This window comes from Erinaceus europaeus, chromosome 5 (assembly GCF_950295315.1).
Source record: "Erinaceus europaeus chromosome 5, mEriEur2.1, whole genome shotgun sequence".
NCBI classification, from domain to species: Eukaryota; Metazoa; Chordata; class Mammalia; order Eulipotyphla; family Erinaceidae; genus Erinaceus; species Erinaceus europaeus.
The window spans coordinates 39,414,263-39,438,478 of record NC_080166.1 but is presented as its reverse complement, the minus strand read 5'-3'; the positions used below and the strand labels follow the sequence as shown (position 1 = coordinate 39,438,478).

The following is a 24,216-nucleotide window of genomic DNA, read 5'->3' as shown; positions in this document are numbered from 1 at the left end:
GGTGAAGGTGGATGGTCAGCTTCATGGGGTGGGAATGAGAGGAGGGGTGGATGGGATGAGACACAGTCTTTAGGTGCTGGGAATGGTGTTTATGTACACTCCTACTAATTTATAGTCATATGTATCACTATTAATATGATAATTAATAATTAATATGATTGAATGTCTCAAAAGTTTTTAAAGCTCAGACTGAATCTTTTTAATACATAGGCTGAGTCTTTGATATGCTATCTCTCTTAAAAGCTTAGACCAGGGAGAACAGAAGCAACTGGTGCCACAGTGTGGGACTTTGTGAGCTTAGGGAAGCTCTCCCATCCTTGGATGGAGGTCTGGAAAGACACCTCACTTGTTAGCCTCTCTCCTTATAGAGATGAGCCAAGAGGGAAAAGTCTCCCAAACTCAGTTTCTCCTTATTAGTCTCTCAAGCTCAGAAAACCTACAAGCCTCTCACACTTAGTTTCCCCTGCTAGCAGCAGGCCAAATGGTTGCCTGCTTTAGGGTTCACTCAAAGTTCACACATCCACTTCATCTTTTGATCATAAAGGAGAACACACTCTATCATACACCCCCAACACCAGACAATGAAAAGCCCCAAATCCTATTTTCTTGTGCCCTTTGATATCTGTGATTTACATCAAGTTTAGTTTTTCTTCTCTTCTACCTCACCTATGCTTAGGTTTAACACCTATGCTTCTCTCAAATACCTTTTGATAATTAACTTTCCTACATCATGGAGACTAATTGTCTTGACCTTTATGTATCACATCAATTCTTGTCATACCAGCCCCCTACCACAAGGGCAAGCTGACCTTTAAGAAACCTGTAATTTCTGACATATGTGAAAAGTGTTCTTTGTTTAACTCTCTATATAAACCTGTACCCATCTCCAAATAAAGGAGTCTTTGTACCAGAATACTCCCCGATGTCTCCTTTCTGAATCACGCAGTCCCTAAGAGCTGGTGAGAGAGGGTCAGTGGCTTACCCCTGGCTGGGGCCACTCCATGTGAGTGCCAGCAGCATAGCTATATACAAATAATGTCAAAGGACATAAATGATGCTGATGATACAGCAAATCCAAACAAAGGGGTTTATAAAGTTAACCCAATTGCCAAATAATAACTATCTATATTGTCTTATTAACCCTAAGAGAGCAGGAACGTCCTATATACTTCCTCTATAGAGCCTATATTTCCTCCAGTCCTGGAACCTCTAGAGTGGGGCTCACTTTCCTGCATGCTTATCTCAATTCATACCAAATGATATTGCATCTACCAATCCCAACCTAATCAACGCAACGAGTACCACCTCAGCATGCTTCATGTCAGACTGTATCCAAAGACATCAGGCATGGAATGTCAACCCTTCACTCTCATTACTCTGGTGAGACCTTTCCTTTCATAGTATTCTCTAATTGCATGCCAGGTGGTTCACTTCCTAACAAAGTTCCAAAACCTAGATATAGATCAGGTCTTGTGAGATAAAGTGTATGTCCACATGTATCCAATAATTAGGGTAAAATATATACTTAAAAGCAAAAATACACAATAGTCTGTAGTGAGTCAGAACCAAGTTCATAATGAAATAGTGTCTACTCAGACTTAGATACCCTCCTCACCTACTTCCTATTACAGTTCTCTCACTCACTCCAAAGCTAACCATATCAAAGCAAGGACTACAAAAGCTGAGTAAGGCCAAGAGACTGGCATACTTTAACTATGACTCTTTAGTTACTATCAGGCCTCTCCATCAGCTGGGGCCCTAATCAGGGAGTCCTGAGATTCCCAAACAGACTTGATGGGCATAGACCTCGAAAAAATCCCTCTCTCCAATGTTACCTGTCATTTCTATCAGGAATAATGAAATAGACCCCTTTGTGGGCCCCCATAGGACCTTGCCCTTAACTTGGACCAACAATGGTAGAGAATGTTCCATCTTCCAAAGGGAGGATGGACAACATACTCTATGCTACACCTGAGGAACATGGGTCGATATTGGGGAAGCGTGGAATGTTCCTACTCATGACCATAGAATGTGAGCTCAGATCTACAGGGATGCAGAGGTCACATAGGCTCCTAAGCTGATTATGGGCCCCAGATCACATCAAATCAATGAAGTTTACAGTCAACAATATTTATAACCTTTTCCCATATTGGGGAGCTACTCTCTTCCCTGATCCAGCTTTCTGGTCCTTTTTCCAGGCATGACATCATATTCCTAGACAATAACTTGGATCCACCATTATATCAGATTTCAGACTCAAAGGAAAAAAGGAAAAGAAAAAATATACTAGTATAGCCTCACGCCCTTTGGAATATAACTAAAATATGCCTACTAGCTATCTACAAAATGGAGGATCCCTAACTCTTCATCCTTACTATTCCAGCCCTTAGGTCCATGATTGGTCAACAATTTGTTTGGCTTTGTATGTTAACTGTTTTCAACCACCACTTTCCAGATGCCAGCATGATGCCGAACAGATTTAACTTGGACAGGCAACCCTACCAATATGTCCTGGAGCTCCACTTCCCCAGAGCCCTTCCCCACTAGGAAAAGAGAGAAAGACAAGCTGGGAGTATGGATTGACCTGTCAATGCCCATGTTCAGTGGGGAAGCAATTACAGAAGCCAGACCTTCCACCTTCTACATCCCACAATGACCTTGCATCTATACTCTCAGAGGGTTAAAGAATAGGAAAGCTATCAGGGGAGGGGGATACAGAGTTCTGTTGGTGGGAATTGTGTGGAGTTGTTGTGTTTAGTCAATTTTTCCTTTTTATAAAAAATTAAAAAAAAGATAAATCAGAAAGAGAAGGGCAAATACTGAATGACCTCATTTAAGAAGAAAGGACAGAGAGGGTAAACATATGCGAAAGTTGGACTGGGTGTGGTATATGCATCAAAGCAAAGGGCTCTGGGAAAGAAAGGAAAGGGATGCAATGGAAGGGTGTTGGGGTCTTTGTGTATAATGGTGAAAGTGTTGTAGGTTGAGGGGTGAATGTAAATAAAAACTCAGCTTATACGTTTTAGAAACTGATAACTACAGAAAATGTTAAAAAATGAAGTCATAAAAGTTTGTTATCTATCTAACCATAATATTATATTATTTGGTAAGTAAATTTTGAAATCAGGGATTCAGGTGGAAATGTGCCCAGTTAAGTTCATACCTGGGTTCATGTTATAGACTGGCATACTTTAATAATGACTCTTTAGTAACTATCAGGCCACACCATCAATTGGGGCCCTAGTCAGGAGTTCTGAGATTCCCAAACAGACATGAGGGGCCTAGACATTGCATAAATCCCTCTTTCCATTGTTACTTGTCATCTCTACCAGGAACAATACAATAGATCCATTTATAGACCCCCATAGGGCCTTGCCCCAACATGGATAAACAACAGCAGAGAATGTTCCATCCTCTGAAGGGAGGCTGGACAGCATACTCTGTCTTCCACCTGAGGAAGACGGGTTCTGAAATTGGGGCAACTTGGAACATTCCTACTCATGACCACAGAATGTGAGCTCAGATCTACAGAGATGGAGAGGTCAAATAGGTTCCTAAGCTGAACATGGGCCCCAGATCAGAGCAAATTGATGTAGTTAACAGTCAACAACATTTATATACCTTTCCCATATTTGGGAGCTACTCTCTTCCCTGATCCAGCTTTCTGGGCCTTTTTCCAGCCATGACATCATCTCCCCAGACAACAACTTGGGTACACCTGCATATCATATGTCAGGCTCAGAAAAAAACAAAACAAAACAACAACAACAAATACACTAATATAGTAATGGGCCCTTTGGAATATATCTAAAATAGGAATACTTACTATCTACAAAACAGAGACCCCCAATTCTTCATCCAGACTATTCCAGCCTTTAAGTTCATGATTAGTCAATAATTTGGCTTTATATGTTAACTCTTCTTTCAGCTCCCAGGTTCCAGATGCTACCGTGATGCCAACTGGACTTTCCTGGTTAGACGATCCCACCAATGTGTCCTGGAGCCCTGTTTTCCCAGAGCCCCACCCCACCAGGGAAAAAGAGAGATAGTCTGGGAGTATGGATCAACCTGTCAATGCCCATGTTCAGTGGGGAAGCAACTACAGAAGGTACGCCTTCTACCTTCTACACTCCATAATGACCCTTGGTCCATGCTCCCAGAGGGATAAAGAATAGGAAAGCTGGGGGCCAGGAGGTAGATCAGCAGGTTAAGCGCACGTGGCGCAAGGACTGGTGTAAGGATCTTGGTTCGAGCTCCGGCTCCCCACCTGCAGGGGAGTTGCTTCACAGGCGGTGAAGCTGGTCTGCAGGTGTCTGTCTTTCGCTCTCCCTCTCTTGTTTTCCCCTCCTCTCTCCATTTCTCTCTATCCTATCCAACAACAACATCAATAACAACAATAATAAAACAAGGGCAACAAAAGGGAATAAATAAATTAATTAATTAAATAGAATAGAATAGGGAAGCTATCAGGGGAGGGGATAGGGAGTTCTGGTGGTGGGAAATATGTGGAATTGTACCCCTCTTATCCTATGCTTATTGTCAGTGTTTCCTTTTTATAAATAAATTTAAAAAAAAAAGAAACACCTGGGTTTGAGCTCCTACTCCCACCTGCAGTGCGGAGGATTCATGAGCAGTAAAGCAAGTCTTCAGGTGCTTCTCTTTCTCTCTATTACCCCCTTCCCTTTCAACTTCTATGTCCTATGAAAAACAAAGCAGAAATAAAAGGGGTGGGGGGAAGGCCATCTGAACAGTGGATTTATAGTCCTGGCACTGTGTCCCAGCAATAACCCTGGTGGCAATAAAAATAAATGAAATCATAAAATTATATCTCCTTAACTTAAGGAAATGAATATTTTAATTATGATTAAGTTCAGTAAAAGATATGTTATTCAATTATTATTTAACAATGTCCATTTAACTTTGTTTCAGTGATTATTTAATACAAAAAGAGTGACTTATTTTAAGGGGGATGATTTGATTAATTATGTATACAACCCTGTCATTCCATCTCTAAGATTCTTATGGAATTATAATTGCCCAAGATTCCTCTTACATTTATGATATTTCTAAATTCTTATTACAGTATCTTAGTTTTGAAAGGAATCTTAGAAATAAGTTCACATAGATTATTTCCCCCAGGGTTATCACTGAGGCTCCCTGCCAGCACTACAAATCCACCACTCCTGGAGGCCATTTTTTTCCCTTTCTTATTGGATAGGTCAGAGAGAAATTGAGAGAAGAGGGGTAGATATAGAGGGAGAGAGAAAGACACCTGAAGATTTACTTCGCTGCTCACAAACTATCCCACCTATAGGTGAGGAGCAGGGCTCCAACCAAGATCCTTTTGTAAGTCATTGTACTTTGTACTATGTGCACTTAACTGGGTGTGCTACTATCCACCCCCACCATAGTTTTTTTTTTTTAATTATTAAGAGAAATTTTGTTCTGTGAACTCTTAATTCATGTTTTATGGAAGATAAAGGGGACAACTTGCATATTTCGATTCAGAAACAATTACTTTCTTTCAAAAATAATTTTATTATTTTAAGAAATGTTTTGCTAACCTACCACTGGATTTTCTTAATTGTAGGGTATCATGATATCAATATTTTTGAAATCTCCTGAGAATGGGGAAGGGAGAATATACAGAAATTCTCAATATCATGTGATAACCAATGCACTGTTTGGTGAAAATTCCTATAGGACGAGTGTTCTGTAGAACTTAGTTTGGAAACACTTCACTTGCCTGTTACCCAGTACCACAGTCCCTCCAAAGCTTTTGGCATTTCTTAGTCCTCAACAAAATACAAGTTCTGCTTAGGAACTTGAAACAACAGTTCAACTGCATTATAAATCTGATATTTGATGAACAGTTCTAATCACTGGGCTTCTTCTTCATCTATTGAACTGAAATTTACTCTCCTATAATGTCTTATTTTCTGTTAGTAGACTCATTGATCATTATAGAATAAGATTCATTCCTGTTCTGTGTGGCCATCCTTCAATTGTCTGAATAATGTTTATGGTAAAGATACGCTTGGGAATATTGGCTTTGGAGTTAGACTTTCTATGGCAAAATCCCAGTGCAACAACTCTCAGGTGGTATGGCATTGGGCAAACCATTTCATCTATGTTTGCCTCAGTTACATTATCTATACCAAAGATTAGTATAGAATTTGCAGTGGTAGGTTGTTGTGAATGTTTAATGTATCCTGATTAACTTCCTTAGAACAGTTCTTGGCACATACGGAGTAATAGTTTAATAAGTATTAGCTAGTATTTACTGTCCTTTCCTTTGGTTTTTAATATGTGAATATGGTTTCTGGATTTCAGACTCTTAATTCTAGTTATTGCTGAGACTTACACTACTTTCAAAAGAGACATGGATTATCAGGCCTACATGCAAAAATCATCTATCCCCTTTGTCTTTGCTATTGGACTTTAGCTATTCCTGCTTTTGACAAACCTCTGCTTGCCCAAATTTTGGTTTCAGGAAAGCTGCCCAGATCTGCTAAATGTTTGTTTGTCTAGAGAATGTTACTTTAATTTTGTGCACAATATCTACATTTTAGCTTCCACTACACTGCAGGCCTAACAATTAGTGAGGCTGTTCCTGCATCTCAAGGCTTCCACTGACTTTCAGAAAACCTGTGGTGCTGCTACCTGCCCTTTTATCATTTGAACTCTACAAGGGCTAGTTCTGGTAACTGTTAGCTAAATCTTCTCATTTCCTGGAGTAACTCCTCAGCTAAGTTGCTCAGCTGAAGACTATCCATGTGCCCTTTTTCCATTCTCTATCTTCAGTGATTCTCTTGGGGGGGGAGGATACTAATATAGACACAGCTTGATATTCACACCAATTTGAGCAAGCTTTAGGCAGGTTTCTTCCTGGCACCAGGTTCCTGACGTCACTGATACTAGGGCCTTTGCTTTAGAAATGTTATCATTGATTTCCAGGAGGTATGATTTATGGAGTAGCCATGATCCGATCTTCACTCTTCCCAAAACAATTGAACACAACAAGAGATTGAATTGAACATATTATGGCTGAAAATATACAGCCCCAGGTGGGTGTCTGCATGAGGATGGGGCAAATAAGGGAATGGGTTAGAAGATACGGTCAAATCGAGAACTCCAGCAGCACAGTGCCAACTCATGTCATTTTTAACAGTAGCACAGTTATCAGACCCAGAAGGAAAAAAATTGTAGCTTAAATCTCTCAGTCTTTGAACCAGGGTTTTTCTTTTTTTCCTTCTTTTTCTTTTTTCCCACAGTCAAAGTGTCTGACAAGGACACTAAAAATAAGCTTTCACAACTACAAGATGGCAAAAAACAACCCTCCCCACTCTCTACTGTGGATTATACAAACAAGAGAAACCTAGACATCACAACAGCATCACCTACTGGCCAATAATAACCAACACCATATATGCAGAAACAAAGAAGCAAACAGTTAAATATGCCACAACAGACAGAAGCAAATCAGATGAAATCCAGGATATTCCAGATGAAGAGAGTCTATCACAGACAGACTATAGAAAGCTTATGAGAACTCTACAAGAACTAAAGCAAGAATTGAAAGAGTATTTTAACCTTGGAATTAAGATACACAAAAGAGGAACTCAGAACAGAATTTGATAAGAAGCTACAAAACTTGAAAGAAGAACTTCAAGCAGAGTTCACTAAGAAGTTAGAAAACATGAAAGAAAATTTTCAAACAGAATTGTAAGGACTGAAAGACACTTTTAGTGCAGTTCAAACACAAGTAAAAGGCTTAGGAAGTAGACGCACGCATGCAGAAGAAAGTATTTCCAATGTAGAAGACACAGCTCCCTCTTTCAATTCAGTGAAATTGCAGACTCATAAAAAGGTTAAATGTACAAGTTATAGGGATACACAAGGACATCAACCAGGTCAAAGGTCCAGAGGTATTTTTCAGAGAAAATTTAGCTGAAAAATTCCTTCATCCAGGAAATCCTCAGAACATATTTATTTCAGAAGCAGACTGATCACCCAGGTTCAAAGTCCAAAACAACCAACATCAAAGCACATTATTGTAAAATTATCAAAACTCAATGACAAGGAAAAAAAATGCAGGCTGCTAGGGAAAGGAAACAAATGAATACAAAGGCAGAACTATCAGACTCTCATCAGATTTTTCTTCACAAACCCTAGCAAAGAGACAGTAGAATGACATATTCAAGGCACTAAAGGAGAGGGAATTTCAGTCTCGAATTTTGTATTCTGCAAAATTATCCTTCAAGTATGATGGAGAAATAAAGGTTTTCTCAAATATTCAAAAACTAAAAGAAAAATCAATGCCAAGAAATACTGAACTGAGTTCTACTGAAAAGGAGAAAGCAAAGAACATATGTTCTAAGTGAGGTGAACAGCAGTAGACTAGAAACAAGAACACAACAAAAATAGGAAAGAACAACAAGGAAATAGGGGAGGGAATTAAGAGAAAAAGAAGTCCTACCAAATGTTTGTTTGTCAAGATCAACTTAAAAAGACTTTTCTATAAACAATGCTAGTTATTACACACATGGAAACCACAAAACAAAATGTAACAAAGATTTACAGAAAAGACAAGAAAACTCAGTAAGGAATTTTCCACAGAAACTTATCCACACAAAAGGTCAGATAGAAACAAAGGGCAAAGATTCAACAATTTAAAATAAACTCAAAACAAAAATCAATATGGACATAAGTAAACCCCATATATCAACAATCACACTAAATGTAAATGGCCTAAATTATCATGTCAAAAGACTCAGAGTAGCTAAATGGATTAAAGAACAGGATCCATCTTTTATATGTCTTCAGGAAACACACATCCAAAGAAAAGACAATGGAAACTAAATAAAGAGGTTGGAGCAAGATGTCCGAAGCTAATAATTCAAACAAACAAACAAACAAAAAAACAAACAAAAACAGGGACAGCTATGCTATTATCAGGCAAAGAAATTTATCATAGAGAAGGGCATTACATAATAGTTAAATAATGAGTCAAACAAAAAGATAGAACCATCATAAATATATATGCACCCAACTTAGAAGCACACAAATATATAAAACAAACACTTAATTCAAGAGAGACACTGATGGCAACACAATAAGAGTAGGAGACTTCAACACACCACTCACACAAGATACAAAACATCTGGACAAGAAATCAACAGAGAAATAGTGAACTTAAATGAAACCATAAATTAAGTGGACCTAATAGATATACACAGAAATTTCCATCCCCAAAGTAATGGATACACATTATTTTCAACAACACATGAAACATTTACAAGGATTGACCATATGTTGAGCTACAAAGACAGTCTAAAAATATTTAAATACTAAAATTATAAAATGCATCTTCTCAGACCACAAAGGCATGAAACTAGAAATCAACCAAAAAAGGAAAAGAAATTTCCCCAAAGTTGGGAGACTAGACAATATGCTGCTGAACAATAAATGGGTCACTGGAGAGATCAAAAAAGAAATAAGAATGACCCTCGTACCAAGGTAAATAAGAAACCAGTTACCAGAATTTATGGGATGCAGCAAAAGCAGGGCTGAGAGGGAAATTCATAGCAATGCAGGCCCTCATTAAGAAACAAGAGAAATCACTAGTATACCATTTAACAACCCACCTCAATCAATTAGAAGTGGTGAAACAAAAAGACCCAACACTCAGCAGAGACAGGAAATAGTTAAAATAAGAGCAGAAATCAATGAAATAGAAAAAAAAAAAAAGACCTTTAGGGAAATTAATGAAACCAAGAGCTGGTTCTTTGAAAGGATAAAAAAAAAAAAAATAGATAAGCCATTAGCTACACTCACTCAGAGAAAAAGAGAGAATGCTATGGTAAAATCACTCAGAAATGAAAGAGGAGATATCACAATGGATGAGGTAGAAATTCAAAAGATTAAGCAAGAATATTATGAACATCTGTATGGAAACAAATTTGAGAACTTAGAAGGAAATGAACACATTCTTAAAGTCATCCTAATCTTGACACTAGAGTAAGTAGATAAACTTACCATGCCAATCACTAGTAAAGAAATTAAAACAGTAAACAAAAGCCCAGGCCCTGATGGCTATACTAAGGAATTTTACAAACATTCTAAGAACTAACACCCACCATCCTCAAACTCTTCCAGAAAGTAGAAGAAGGAGCCCTTACAAACACATTTTATGGGGCTAACATCAACCCAGTCCTTAAAGCAAGAAAGGACCCCACCAAAAAAAAAAAAGCCAAAACAAACAAACAAAAAAAGATAGACCTATATCCATGATTAATATTGATACAAAGATCCTCAACAAAATCTTGGCTAATTGAACACAACAACATATTAAGAAATAATCCAATAAGATTAAGTGGGATTGACCCCTGGGATATAGGGATGGTTCAACATCTGTAAGTCAATAAATGTAATTTACTGTATCAGCAAAAATAAAGATAAAAATCACTGATTTTATCAATTGGTGCAGGAAAAAGCATTCAACACGGTGCAACACCCACTTATAATAAAGGCCTTTGAGAAACTGGGAGTGGAAAGAAAATTCCTTAACATAATAAAGGCTATATATGCTAAGCTCATGGCTAACATCATAGTCAGTGGAGAAAAATTTAAAAGCTTTCCCCCTAAAATCAGGAACTAGACAAGGGTGCCCATTCTCCACTTTTATTCAATATAGTCCTAGAATTCTTTGAGATTGAAATCAGATAAGAAAGAGATATCCAAGGAATCCAAATCAGACCGGAGAAGCTAATATCTCATTATTTGCAGGTGATATGTTGGTAGACGTAGAGGACCCCTAAAACTCTGCCAAGAAACTACTCGAAATCAACAATAAATGCAACAAAGCAGCAGGCTACAAAATCAGTACCCATAAATCTGTGGCATTTCTTTGTTCAAAAGATGGGTCAGAAGAAATGAAACTGAAGAAAGCAATATCATTTCCAATTAAATCCAAAAAAATCATGTATCTAGGAATAAATCTAACAAAGGATATAAAGGACCTTTTCAAGGAAAACTACAAGACACCGTTAAAAGAAATAGAGGATGGCACAAAGAAATGGAAGAATATCCTCTATTCATGGATTGGGAGAATAAATATCATTAAACTGGCAATTCTGCCAAAAGCAATCTATAGATTCAATGCAATCCCTATTAAAATCCCAATGACATATTTCAAGGAAATTGAACAGATTATTCAAAAATGCATGTGGAACTTGAAAAAAACATGAATATCAAAAGCACTCCTATGAAAAAAGAAGAAAAATGGAGGCATCACAATAGCCAATTTTATGTTATACTACAAAGCAGTAGTAATCAAAAAGTTTGGTATTGGAACAAAAACTGTCATGTGGACCAATAGAATAGGATAGAGACTCCAGAACTCAATACTTACATGTACAGATAGCTCACATATGAGAAAGGGGCCAAATCTTTCCATTGGGGAATAGACAGTCTCCTTAGCATATTGTGTTGGCAGAACTGGACACCCACATGTAGATAAATGAAACTAGACCACCAATTAACACTATACACCGAAATTAACTCAAAATGGATCAAAGATATGGATATCAGACTTGAAAGTATAAAATACATAGGATAACATATTGGTGTAACATTTCATGAGATTAACACTAAAGACATAAATGGAAACTTCACCCCATAGGCAAGGGAAACAAAAACAAATTGAACAAACAGAACTATATCAAATTAAAAAGCTTCCAAACATCAAAAGAAAACTCCATAATGATAAACAGGAAACTCAGAAAATGGAATAACATATTCACACATCATACTTCAGACAAAGAGTTGATTTCAAAAATCTATAAAGAACACATACAGCTCAACAAAAAGAAAAAGGAAAACCCAATAAAAATCTGGGAAGAGGACATGCATAGACAGTTCTCCCAAGAAGAGATACGCATGGCTCACAGACATATGCAGAAATGCTCTAATTTACTCATCACCAGAGAAATGCAAATTAAAACCACAATGAGATTCCACCTCACACCTGTAAGAATAGCCATCAACAAAACAGGAGAGGATAAATGTTGGAAAGGATGTGGAGAGAAAGGAACTCTAATACACTGCTGGTGGGCATGCAAAATGATACAACCATTATGGAGAACAGTATGGAGAATTCTGAAGCAAATACAGATGGAAATACCTTACTACCCAGCAACCCCACTCCTAGGCATTTATCCGGAAGAGATTAATATCACTAATTGAAAGGAATATATGTACCCCCATGTTCATAGCCACATTATCCACAATAGCAAAAATTTGGAAGCAATCAAAATACCCCTCAACAGACGACTGGATAAAAAAGTTGTGGAACATATATTCAATAGAGTACTACTCAGCAATAAAAAAAGATTATTTTACATCCTTTGGGATAAATTGGATGGAACTCAAGAACATTATGCTTAGTGAAATTCCTATCACCCACCCAAGCTGGTTTCCACCCAGGAAGATCTACCTGTGAACAAGCCCTGGCCCTCTCAACTTACATTGAAAATGGATTCCAGAAGAATTTAAAGACGGGTGCTGTCTTTGTTGATCTCACAGCAGCCTATGACACGGTCTGGCACCGTGGTCTCCTAGTCTAGATCTCAAGATGCCTGCCTCCATGGGTGGCCAACACTATATTGTTTCCTCTCCAAAACAGAAGATTCCGGGTGCATCTGGGTGACAAGTCTAGCAGATGGAGACTTGTCTCAAGTGGCCTCCCCCAGGGCTGTTCTGGCTCCTACGCTATTTAATATTTACATCAATGACCTTCCAGAAACTTCTTCAAGGAAGTTCATCTACTTCAAGGAAGTACATCTGCTGTGCAACTCAGGCATCCAAATTTGACATCCTTGAGGAAACACTCACGAAAGATATGTCTCTGATATCTGATTACTGTAAAACATGGCAACTAATCCCTAGCACTGCAAAAACGGTATCATCTGTTTTCCATGCCTCGGCCTCGCGTGAGCTTAATGTGCAGCTTGACGATACGAGAATCCGGCATGAATCCCAGCCAGTCTATCTTGGCTTTACTCTTGATCGCACTCTGTCATTTCACGAACATCTCATAAAAACTGCAGCAAAGGTGGGCGCGAGGAATAACATCATTGCAAGACTGGCCAGCTCCTCATGGGGCGCGAGCGCTTCCACACTACGATCCTCATCTCTGGCATTATGCTATTCCACTGCAGAATACTGTGCCCCAGTATGGTTCCGTAGCCCCCATGTCCACTTGGTCGATTCCAAATTATATTCCTCCATGAGGATAATTTCTGGAACCATCCGTTACACCCCGGTTCCATGGCTGCCAGTTCTTAGCAACATCGCCCCGCCAGATATTTGTCGGGATGCGGCATCATCTAAGTTCATTTCTCATGTCTACGCTCGACCGGACCTGTCAATATACGCAGATATCTTCGCCCACCCTGTCCAACGCTTGATGTCTTGTCATCCAATCTGGTCCCCTACACCTACACTGAACTTCTCTGTTCCAGACTCTTGGAAACAGAGTTGGCAGTCAGCTGAGGTAAAGAAAAAACACCTTATCACAGACCCCTGCAAGCGTCAACCCGGCTTTGACCAAGCATGTTATGATTGGGCCCTCCTCAATCGCTATCGAACAGGCCATGGCCGGTGCGCCACTATGTTCCATCGCTGGGGAGCCAGAGATGACCCGAACTGCCCCTGCGGCTACAGACAGACTATGACCCACATAGTCAATGACTGCCACCCCTCCAGATTCAAAGGAGGTCTCGAAACTTTATATCAGGCTCAACCTGACGCTGTTGACTGGCTACGGAAGAAGGGCAAACGCTAGAAGAAGTAGAAGAAGAAGTGAAATAATCAAAGAGGTAAAGGAAAAACACAGGATAGTTTCACTCATATGTGGAATTAGAGGACTGAACACACATACTTAAACAACCAAACACAACACAATCCACATTTAAACTGGAAAACTATAGTGGTTACCTAGGGGGGAAGGGGAAGGCACAGACTTCTGATGACAGGAAAAATGTGAAATTCAGTCCTATCAGTATTTTGTCTTATTACTAGTAAGTGAGGAAAGATGTGAAATTCAGTCCTATCAGTATTTAGTTTTATTCCTGTAATAGGACATTTGGGGGGGGCATAAATTTAATATCTCATGTTCTCTATCTGTCTAGATTGTAGCCCTGAGCACAATTATTAGCTTTTGCTTAAACATTTAATGTCTTAGATTTGCAAGATGATCAAATTCTGATAATGGATTTAAATTGTTCATGGATCTCTAAAAATCTATCTGCAAATATAACTCTGTAAACATCTAATCAACTACAATTTTAAACAGATCAAGACATTTTGGCCTTATATGTATTTAAAATACAAAGAGGTTCAGATATCCCTAAAAGGGTTCAAAGTATAGTGAAGTCATGTATATTAATATAGATAAAACCATAGGATTATTATAGAAAACAACCCCCCCGACTCACTTGGTTATAATACTAATTAATTATTTATATTCTAAATTCTTCCTAAGCCTATAAGAAACCCCTTGAATTTTCTTTAAGACCCTCATTTCTCCTAGTCCTTGTACCTCTAGGATTATGGCCATACTTCTTGATATTCCTTCTCTATAATTCCTTACCACCATACCACCTTTGTTCAACCAAATTGCTACTGGTGCTGCCACCCCACTTTAGGCTGCCATGAAAATCCTACTGTGGAGTGTAACCAGAGGTACCAAGCCTAAGAAGTCAAGCTTGCAACTCTTCAAATCTGGTGAGACCTCTCCTAACATATGAGACTACCTATATCCACGTTAAATGGCATGTCATTTTAAATATGTATTTTAAATAACTTTTCAGGCAAAGGAGCTCACCAGTGTGAACTAGCCCCTTACATCTCCAGAGCTCTGGCCCACTAGAGGAAGAAAGAAACAGACTGAGGGTATGGATTGACCTGTTTACGCCTATTCTCAGCAGAGAAGCAATTACAGAAGCCAGAACTCCTACTTTCTTCTCCCCCAGAACAACCTTTATCCACACTTCTAGCAGGGAAGAAGTGATAGGATGAAGATAAGGGGGCTCTGAACCCTAGCTCCATCAGCATTCAGAGATAAGGAAAAGGAGAGGGACATATGGAGGTAGTTATGTTGTCATGAGTGGCTTGGAGGGAAAGAGACAATTGCATCAGAAAAAATAAATAAATAAAATTGGGAAGGGGGGCAGCTATGCATACATGTAGACAGACAACTGTATAGATGATGGTTAGCCCATGTCTACTGCCTTAGGGGAACTGTGGTAGACTGCAGTGGGGAGAGTGAAGTATCAGAACTCTGGTGGGGGGGAATGGTGTGGATTTAAACACATTTTGACATGTAATTCTGTAATATAAATGTAAAGAAATTTTATCATTGAAGATTCTTTATGAATTTTGAGATATACTCTTCTCAACAAGTTTTCTGCCAGATTTAGAAAGCAAAATTGTCTTTCTCATAGATCTGGGCACCGTTTCTTTGAAATAACATCAAGTTGAAAGTGAGTCCTTTCATTTGCTCTGGGAAGAGATGTTAGGTGAATAACTCTTGCTTCAAGAGAAATTACCTCTAATTTTACTTTTTTTTCGTATACAAAGCCAAATTATCACGGTATAACCTATAACTCCACTTCTTACAACTTCTCTTATTTCTGGCCAAACTAAATATTCATGGTCTATACTCTTTCCTTCATTTGGATACTTTGAAGATTCACTAAGAGAGGCTGAAGAAGCAGAAAATAACACAGGACCTATCTCTACTGTACTCTTCCCCTAGCTGAGTCACCTGGAAGCAACACTGGGGAGTAGTATCTTGGGACATGCCCACTTTGGGGGTCTATTTGGACTAGGTCAAAATAATTGCTTAAATTTTATTAATATGTATAGTTTCATAGCAAATTAGAGCTCAGAACAGACAGATTGTCACAAACTGAGCTCCCAACAGGCTCTTGACATTCCCAAATAAGCTGTCACATAAGGATATTTGGCTGCTGAGGGAAGAGTCTGTGTAATCATGACCCAGTGCTTTTACCTGCATCAGGGAGAAGAAATGGTTCATTGTTATTCCAATCAAGTCCTGCAGCCAGCTCTCACTAATAATATCCAGACACTCTTGCTCTGCCTCTTCCTTCCGGGCATCACAAATGTCCCAAAGGCGGTCTCGTAAATCCTAAACGGAAAGAAATATCTCTGTTTTGCATTAAAATCATGGCTCAAATTTTGTCTGAATGGTCAAATGTAAATTCTTCTGTCTTAAAAATGTCCCATATAGACACTCAAGTCACTGTAATGTCTTAAATGCTTAAGTTGGTTTCCCACATGGTCTGTCTCCTTGCTGCATTTTTTTAATTTTTAAAAACTTATTTATGGGCAGAGGGTAGATAGCATAATGGTTATGCAAACAGACTCTCATGACTGAGGCTCCAAAGTCCCAGGATCAATCCCCACACCACCATAAGCCAGAGTTGAATAGTGCTCTGGTTAAAAAAGTAAAAAAAAAAAACAAAAAAAAAACTTATTTATTTATTGGATAGAAACTGAGAAGGAAGGGTGGGGATAGAGGCAGAAACAGAGAGATAGCTGCCACACTACTTCATCACTCATGAAGCTTTCTCCTTGCAGGTGGGGACCAGGAGCTTGAACTCAGGTCCTTGTAGTACACTGTAATGTGTGCATTTAACCAGGTATGCCACCACTCAGTCCCTCCTGTGTCAGGCAGCCCCTCTCTCCGTTGATACTATGGTCTATTTACATAATCATTGTTTTGCCTGAGACCAGCCCTGCCTGCAGGGTATTGGTTAATCCCACTGGTTAGAACCTTCGCAACAGGTACTATGGAAGCTTTCTACCTTCACACTCTTTTCTCCACCCCCTCTCCTACCCATTTTCTTTTCCCACTTGCCACTTTCAGTTAAAGATATATATAAAGGCATTGTCTTTGATCAACATAGGCATTTCACTGCATTCCCACTCCGCCACGAGTTCCTGGTCTCTCTCCCTTGTTGCTGAGTAAGCAGCAGCCCAGGTTGGCTCCAGTCGAGTTCTCTCCAATCCAGAGAGCATATGCCCAGGAAGAAAATCCCACAATGCTAGCCCAGCACTCTTGCTTTTACCACATTTAGACAATTTAAACTAAGCTAAGACTCTCTCATTCAAGTCAATCCCCATATCCTAATATGAACTCCAAGTCTTTATCTAACCTGACTCCCTATCATTCTTGTTGCCTTCATCACCAAACATTCTCAATCTGCTCCAGTTACACAAACCTCTTTGCTGCTCTTCTATCACTGTAAATATCCTCTGCCTGCAGCACCTTTCCCCCTATTTCCCCTGCACCTGATACAATCTCCTTCCATTACTCTACATAGTTTGCTCTATCACTTCCATCCTGAGTTCATTCAAACGTCAACTTTTTGTTCCTTTTTCTTTTGCCCGATTTTTTTTAAAAGGAATCTTTTTATTTTATTTATTATTAATAGAGACAGATAGAAAATGAGAAGGGGAGGGGGCAATAGAGAGGGAGAGAGACACCTGCAGCTCTACTTTACCACTCATGAAGCTTTCCCTTTGCAGGTAGGGGCCAAAGGATTGAATCCAGCTCCTTGTGCATTATATTATGTGTACTTGACCAGGTGCACCACCACCAACTGTTCCCCTATTTTCTTTTTCTGTACATAGTTTTAATTTCCCATGATGTAGTTACCATACTGCTTACTTTCAGTCTTCCAGTCACCAGAAGACAAAAAGTTATAGTCCCAGGTTTTTTTTTGTTCACTCTTGAATACCAGCCCCTTGAATAGTACTGAGATCAGGATAAACATTAAGAAGAGTTAGAAAGAAAAAGAGATACCTACAGCATTGTTTCACCATCTGCAGAGCTTTCTCCTTGAAGGAGGGAATTGGGGGGTCAATCCTCGGTCTTTCTGTATTGTAACATGTGCACTCAACCAGGTGTACCACCACCAAGCCTCTGTTAGGTTTTCTATACAATTAACATATCACCTTTCCCTTGACTGACATCATCAGCCACACAACAACATCCAAGAGAAGCAGGTGCTTAATACCAGACATAATTACAGTTACATGGCTCACCAAAGAGTGTACAAAATTTCAAGATTTCAAGAATGTTTTTGCAGTGTGGGGCTTTGACTTCTATTTCCAAACTACTTGAACACACAGTATTCTCATCTGAACTCTAAAAGCAGATGTTCCATTCTCCTGAAATTTTGCAGGTGAGTAAGTGAAGTATTAAATCCACTTTAATCTCTATCCTCAAACTCATGGAAATCAGAAAGGAAGCAAGTAGGGTTTTGGAACACAAGCTTTGAGAGTAAGGGGAACCTAGTCAACCCATCACAGACTTCCTTACGTTTACTCTTTGATGTAGTTCAGCCTTTGTTTCTTCATCATCCCATAGGTCAGCAGGGAGAGAGTTGAAATCAGCCTGCCACTGGGAAACATAATCTTGCTTGTGATCTGGACGTCTTAGAAATTGCTGAAAACTTATTCTGTAAGGCAGTTAAAAAAAAAAGTGGGTGTGATGTAGTTGGGTGGGGGAATGGAGTTCACAAATCATATCATACCTGTTAATTAGACAACTTTCACTTTGGATAATTTACTTACCTAACATTGTATAAGTAAGTAACCACATTATGATGGTCTTCTCTCAGATACCTGAGTACTGTTTTGATGTTTTCTATGTAAGAGTGTTCTATTAGTTCCCAGTAAGGTACTAAAAACGAACATATTTCCTGTTAATTGACAAAAACATAAGAATAATTTCAAAATGAAAGTTCATATGAATAACTTAAAGAGCAGTAGTTAGCAAGAAAATCAACATGAAACTGCAATTATTTAAAGCATTCCTTGTGAAACTTCTTATTCCTCATTTCTCCCTACTCTCCATCTACACCTACTCCAAATAATTCTTAATATCCCAGATATATGGGATATATGATGTTAGTTACATACATTTGTAATTTTACCCTTTAATGTTCTCATTTTGACATTTTTTGTTCCAATTTCATTCACTAGTACTCTATCAAATCTTTATTTATGTACTCCATACTCTACACTGTTTGATTCTATATTGAATAAAGATATAAAAATATTTTATAAGTTCCTGCATTCTATATGTTCCTGTATTCCCCCCAGATGTTTACAGTCTTATTAGGGAAAGTTAAATATTTCCTTAGGAAAGTTCAATAATCATAGCAACACCACAGTCACTGAAATTCATGATTAGGTCTCAAATGCCAAACACGATGGTCTGTACTGAGACTTTACAAGAGTAAGAAATTATTAAAGATTGCAGTGGAAAAGACAGGAACTGGTCTTTAAAAAATAATTTTTTTAAGGATAGGACATTCTGTGTGATTTTTATGAGATGACAACTGTTAAAGCAATCAGACTTACCCAGATAACAAATGGACTTTGTTGTTACCAGAGAATAAGGAAGTGATTGGAGTTCCCTGGGCCTGCCAGGGTATCTGCTTATTTAAAGTTCTCAGTTATGATAGTTACCTATTCTTTTTTTGGTATAGTTAGTTTCAAACATGTTCTTCTATTTCCAAAAAGTCAGAGATGAAGCTTCATTAAAAATCATTATGCTCTTGTGTACTGCTTTCAGGTATATATTTTTCCCCTAGTTTATGGGCACGTGTGAACCTATGCAGTGAATACCTCCCAACACTTACTTCATCTGCACTATTTCAGTCTTTAGGTCCATGATTGTTCAACAATTTGTTTGGCTTTGTACATTAACTCTCTTTTCAGCCACTAGGTTCCGGATGCCAGCAAGATGCTGACCAGACTTCCCTGGACAGACAATCCCATCAGTGTGTACTGGAGCTCCGCTTCCTCAGAGACCCACCCTACTAGGGAAAGAGAGAGGCAGACTGGGAGTATGGATCGACCAGTCAACACCCATGTTCAGTGGGGAAGCAATTACAGAAGCCAGACCTTCTACCCTCTACAACCCTGGATCCATACTCCCAGAGAGATAGAGAATGGGAAGGCTATCAGGGGAGGGGATGGGATATGGAAATCAGGTTATGGGAATTGTGCAGAATTGTACCTCTCTTATTCTATGGTTTTGTTAATGTCTCCTTTCTTAAATTAAAAAAAAATTTAAAAATCATTATGATGTGGGCATAACAACATGGATAGAGGGCTATAATTTCCTAAATGTGTTTTCTGGGGAAGTCATTCTTCCAGGAAACTTCATCTCTGTTTGTCCTTGGGGAGAAAATTGGTCCTCACAGACTCCATTTGTTCCCTTGATTTCAGTACTCAACAACAGTTCAAAACTATGACTCAGAAACTCAAAGGAGTTGCAAAAGAATAAGATATGGTTCAATTAGTTTTCTCTAAGTTCATCTTGGCTTTTGGACATCTACATAAATAAAATCATATATATATCCCAGGTATAAATAGCATTCTGAATGGTGTAAATTATGCTAATCTTACTATAAACAGGATAAATAGATTATATTAGATCTAACTGAAACCACTATACCTCAGGAACTGGTTCATTCACATATACCCACTCTTCTGATCCTGGTTTAGGTGGTGGTGGTCCTAATGAAGTAGGTGACACATTTATAGATTCTGCAGGTGATTTCTTTACTGAGACTTTTCCTCCTTGTGATTTTCCTTTAGGAGAACCTTAGACATACATATTGAATCATTTCAATACAAGCATACAAATGAGACCATATACTGGTGTATGAATACATCTATAATTGTCAGAACTTTAGGCAGTTCATTAACTACTGTTTCAGCAATGACGAGCAAGCAGCCTTTTAAAATCAGAAATAAAAATTGTTATTTTATAATAAGCCCCAAATTAAAAAATAAAATGAATAAAATTTACCTAAGCAAATACAACTTATTTAATACAACTATGAAAAGCAACTTGGTATTTTAGTATTATTTCATCCTTGTATTCACAATGAATATGCAGTTCCAGGACATAAAGTCCAGATAAAAGTCCCCAAAAGAGGGGGTGGAGTTCAGATGAAGACTTGCAGGTAGTAACCAGACAGACTATCCCAAAAAATTGATTCAAACCCTGGGAATTCTAAGTGGAAACAGGATTTTCAGGCCTATAGGAGATAAACTATAGAGGAGGGATCTAAAAGGAACCACAGTTATAAAATATATAACATTAAACTTATATTTAATATTTTAAAATATATTTAATATATTTAAATATATGATTTAATATTATAAATATATAAAATTAATATATTTATATACTAAAATACATAAAGTTATTAAACTGATAAGAACAGATACTACACATGATCTTAGCCAAAAGGCCAAGAAGCAATGAAAATATATAAAGTTATAACTCATCCACAAACGAGCAAAAAAAGGAGCTTAAAGAACAAAGGAAGCAAAACCACTAGTCTCCCAACCCCCCAACACCCAGCCCCTAGGCAAGAGGTGGCCTGCTTGGGGAAATTGGGGGAGACTAAGGTGCCTGCTCATCTGTGGAGTTAAAAACACCAAGCCAGATTCCAAAGTAGAACCCTTTGTTAGAAATCAGTGGGAAGTCATCTAAGGCTGCCTCACTGGATTCCAGCTTAAGACAGTACCAAGGGACAGTCTGGGTAGGATGGATATCTGTCCTACTAGTCAGACTTGACTAAAAAGGCTATCTGTAAGACTCCCCCAACTCTTCATCTGTACTATTCCAGCCTTTAGGTTCACAACTAGTCAACAATTTGTTTGCCTTTATATGTTAACTCTCCTTTCAGCCACCAGGTTTCAGATGCTACCATGATGCCAACCAGACTTCCCTGGACAGACAATCCCACCCATGTGTCCTGAAGCCCCTGTGTCTGGGGAAGCCCCACTTCCCCAGAGCCCTGCCCCACTAGGGAAAGATATAGACAGAGGCTGGGAGTATGGTTTGACCTGTCAACACCCATATTCAGTGGGGAAGCAATTACAGAAGCCAGACCTTCCACCTTCTGTACTCTATAATGATCTTGGGTCCATACTCCCAGAGGGATAGAGAATAGAAAAGCTATCAGAGGAAGAGATGAGATAGGGAGTTCTGGTGGTGGGAATTGTGTGGAGTTGTACCCCTCTTATCCTATGGTTTTGTCAGTGTTTCCTTTTTATAAATAAAAAATAAATAAATAAAAGTTAATAATAAAAGGCTATCTGTTCGTTATTGTGTTAGATACCATGCTATTTTATTGTTGGTTATTGGTTGAGGGTGTGTGTGGGTTATTGGTATGTGTGTGTGTGATTTTGCCTGTGGGAGGTGTCTGTGTAGTAGTGGTTTGCTTCCCACCCCATTTATTTCCCTTTCCCTTCTTTTTTATTTCTCTTTCTTCTTTCTCTCTAGTTTGATCAAGATTTCCTTTCACCTTTGTTGTGGTCATTATATTGGATAGTGCTAAATGTGGTTGTCTTTTGGGAAGGCATTTGGGTTGGAGCTGCTCTTTTTTGTTTTTATAATAGTATTTCTTTTTTTCTTTTTTCTCTCTAGTTTGACCAATTCATAATTTTGTTGCTATTATAGTTATTGCATTTACTGAGATTTATTTGTGATTTCATTTGCTTATTATTATTATTTTATTATTTTTATTATTTCATCCTTCTCTCTGGCTTGCTTAAGCTTTTTTAATTGCTTTTGTTACATTGGCTGGTGGTGAACCCTTATTTTCTGCTCTGTGAGGGATTTGGCTGATTCTTGCTGGAACATTTTTGTTAGTTTGTTTTTTGTTTCTTTTCTTCTTTTTTATATTATTCATTTCTTTTCCTGCTCTCTGGCTTAATTTATCTTTGCTTTTGTTGCTGTTGTTGTTTTTATGAGAGGATTTTGGTTTAATGTGGGTTTTCCTCACACATCACTAACTTAACAACAACAGCCAGGATAAAAAACTACAAAACAAACCAAATATATATATATGTGTGTGTGTGTGTGTGTGTGTGTGTGTGTGTGTATGTGTGTGTGTGTGTGTATAAACATATATAGAGATGTTTAAATCAAAAGTGCACAATAGATTGCAGTGAGTCAATAAATGCAGCAAGTAGAAAGACCTAAAAAGACACTATCCATAAAGTACCTCATCAAATGGTTTCTACTTAGACCTAGACACCCTCCTCCCCTATATCCTATTACACTTCCCTCAGTCACTCCAGAGCTAATCCTGTCAGACAAAGTAAGGACTACAAAAGCTGGAGAAGGGCAGGAGAATGGCATACTTTAATGATGACTCTTTGGTTACTACCCCCATCACCTGGGGCCTGTCAGGGAGTCCTGTGATTCCCATATAGACATGATTGGCCTAGATCTCTAACAGGTCCCTTTACCCATGGTCAACTGGTCATTTCCATCAGGAAAAACATAATGGACCTATTTGTGGGCCCCTATAGGAAGCTGCCCTCAATGTGCATCAACAATGGTAGGGATTGTTCCATTCTCTGAAGAGACGTTGGGCAACATACTCAACTACTTGAGGATGATGGGTCCTGAAAATAGTGTAGCCTACAATGTTCCTAGCTATGAACACAGAATGTGAACTCAGACCTACTGGGAAGTTACATAGGCTCCTTTGCTGAATATGGGCCCCAGATCAAATCAATGGGGTTCCCTATCCTTCTTTCTCCGCAGCTGTTCCTGGAACTCTCGACGTCCTTAGCATGCGGGGTGGGGAGAAAGAGGGGCGCGAAACTAGCAAGGGCCAAACCATTTCTCTCAGAGGTAGGGGAAGAGGGCCAAACCAACATGAAGAATACCAACAAGAGACAGTCTGGGGGTATGGATCAACCTGCCAATGCCCATATTCAGTGGGGGAAGCAATTATGTACACCATAATGAGCCTAGGTCCATACTCCCAGAGGGAAAAAGAACAGGAAATCTTTCTAGGGAGAGCATGGGATATGGACTTCTGGTGGTGAGAGCTGTATCCCTCTTATCCTATGTTCTTATCAATATTTACATTTGACAAAAAAGTTTTTAAAAGAATAAGGACTATAAACAGAAAAAAAAATCTGTTGAAGATAATGATTACATAACATTGTGAAAGTATTTAAAGTACAATGTTGAAATATGAGCATTTAAAATTATTAAAACAAAAATAAATAAAAAAGAAAGCATCCTAGAGGAAATAATTGAAGAAAACTTCCCAACATTACACAATAGAAATGACA

The 24,216-nt window shown here is 38.5% G+C and overlaps 1 protein-coding gene and 1 pseudogene across 1 annotated transcript in view; both read right to left on the bottom strand.

The window, feature by feature from the left end:
* SPEF2 (sperm flagellar 2) overlaps positions 1-24,216 on the bottom strand; it is a 305,327-nt gene that overhangs the window by 107,938 nt on the left and 173,173 nt on the right. Inside the window, exons 21-24 of the mRNA XM_060191863.1 lie at positions 20,561-20,709; positions 18,667-18,794; positions 18,413-18,551; positions 16,076-16,213 (exon numbers count right to left, since the gene is read on the bottom strand). Coding sequence (XP_060047846.1) covers positions 16,076-16,213; positions 18,413-18,551; positions 18,667-18,794; positions 20,561-20,709 — 554 coding nt within the window. The remainder of the gene's footprint in view (positions 1-16,075; positions 16,214-18,412; positions 18,552-18,666; positions 18,795-20,560; positions 20,710-24,216) is intronic.
* On the bottom strand, positions 21,282-21,377 carry LOC132538768 (U2 spliceosomal RNA; annotated as a pseudogene).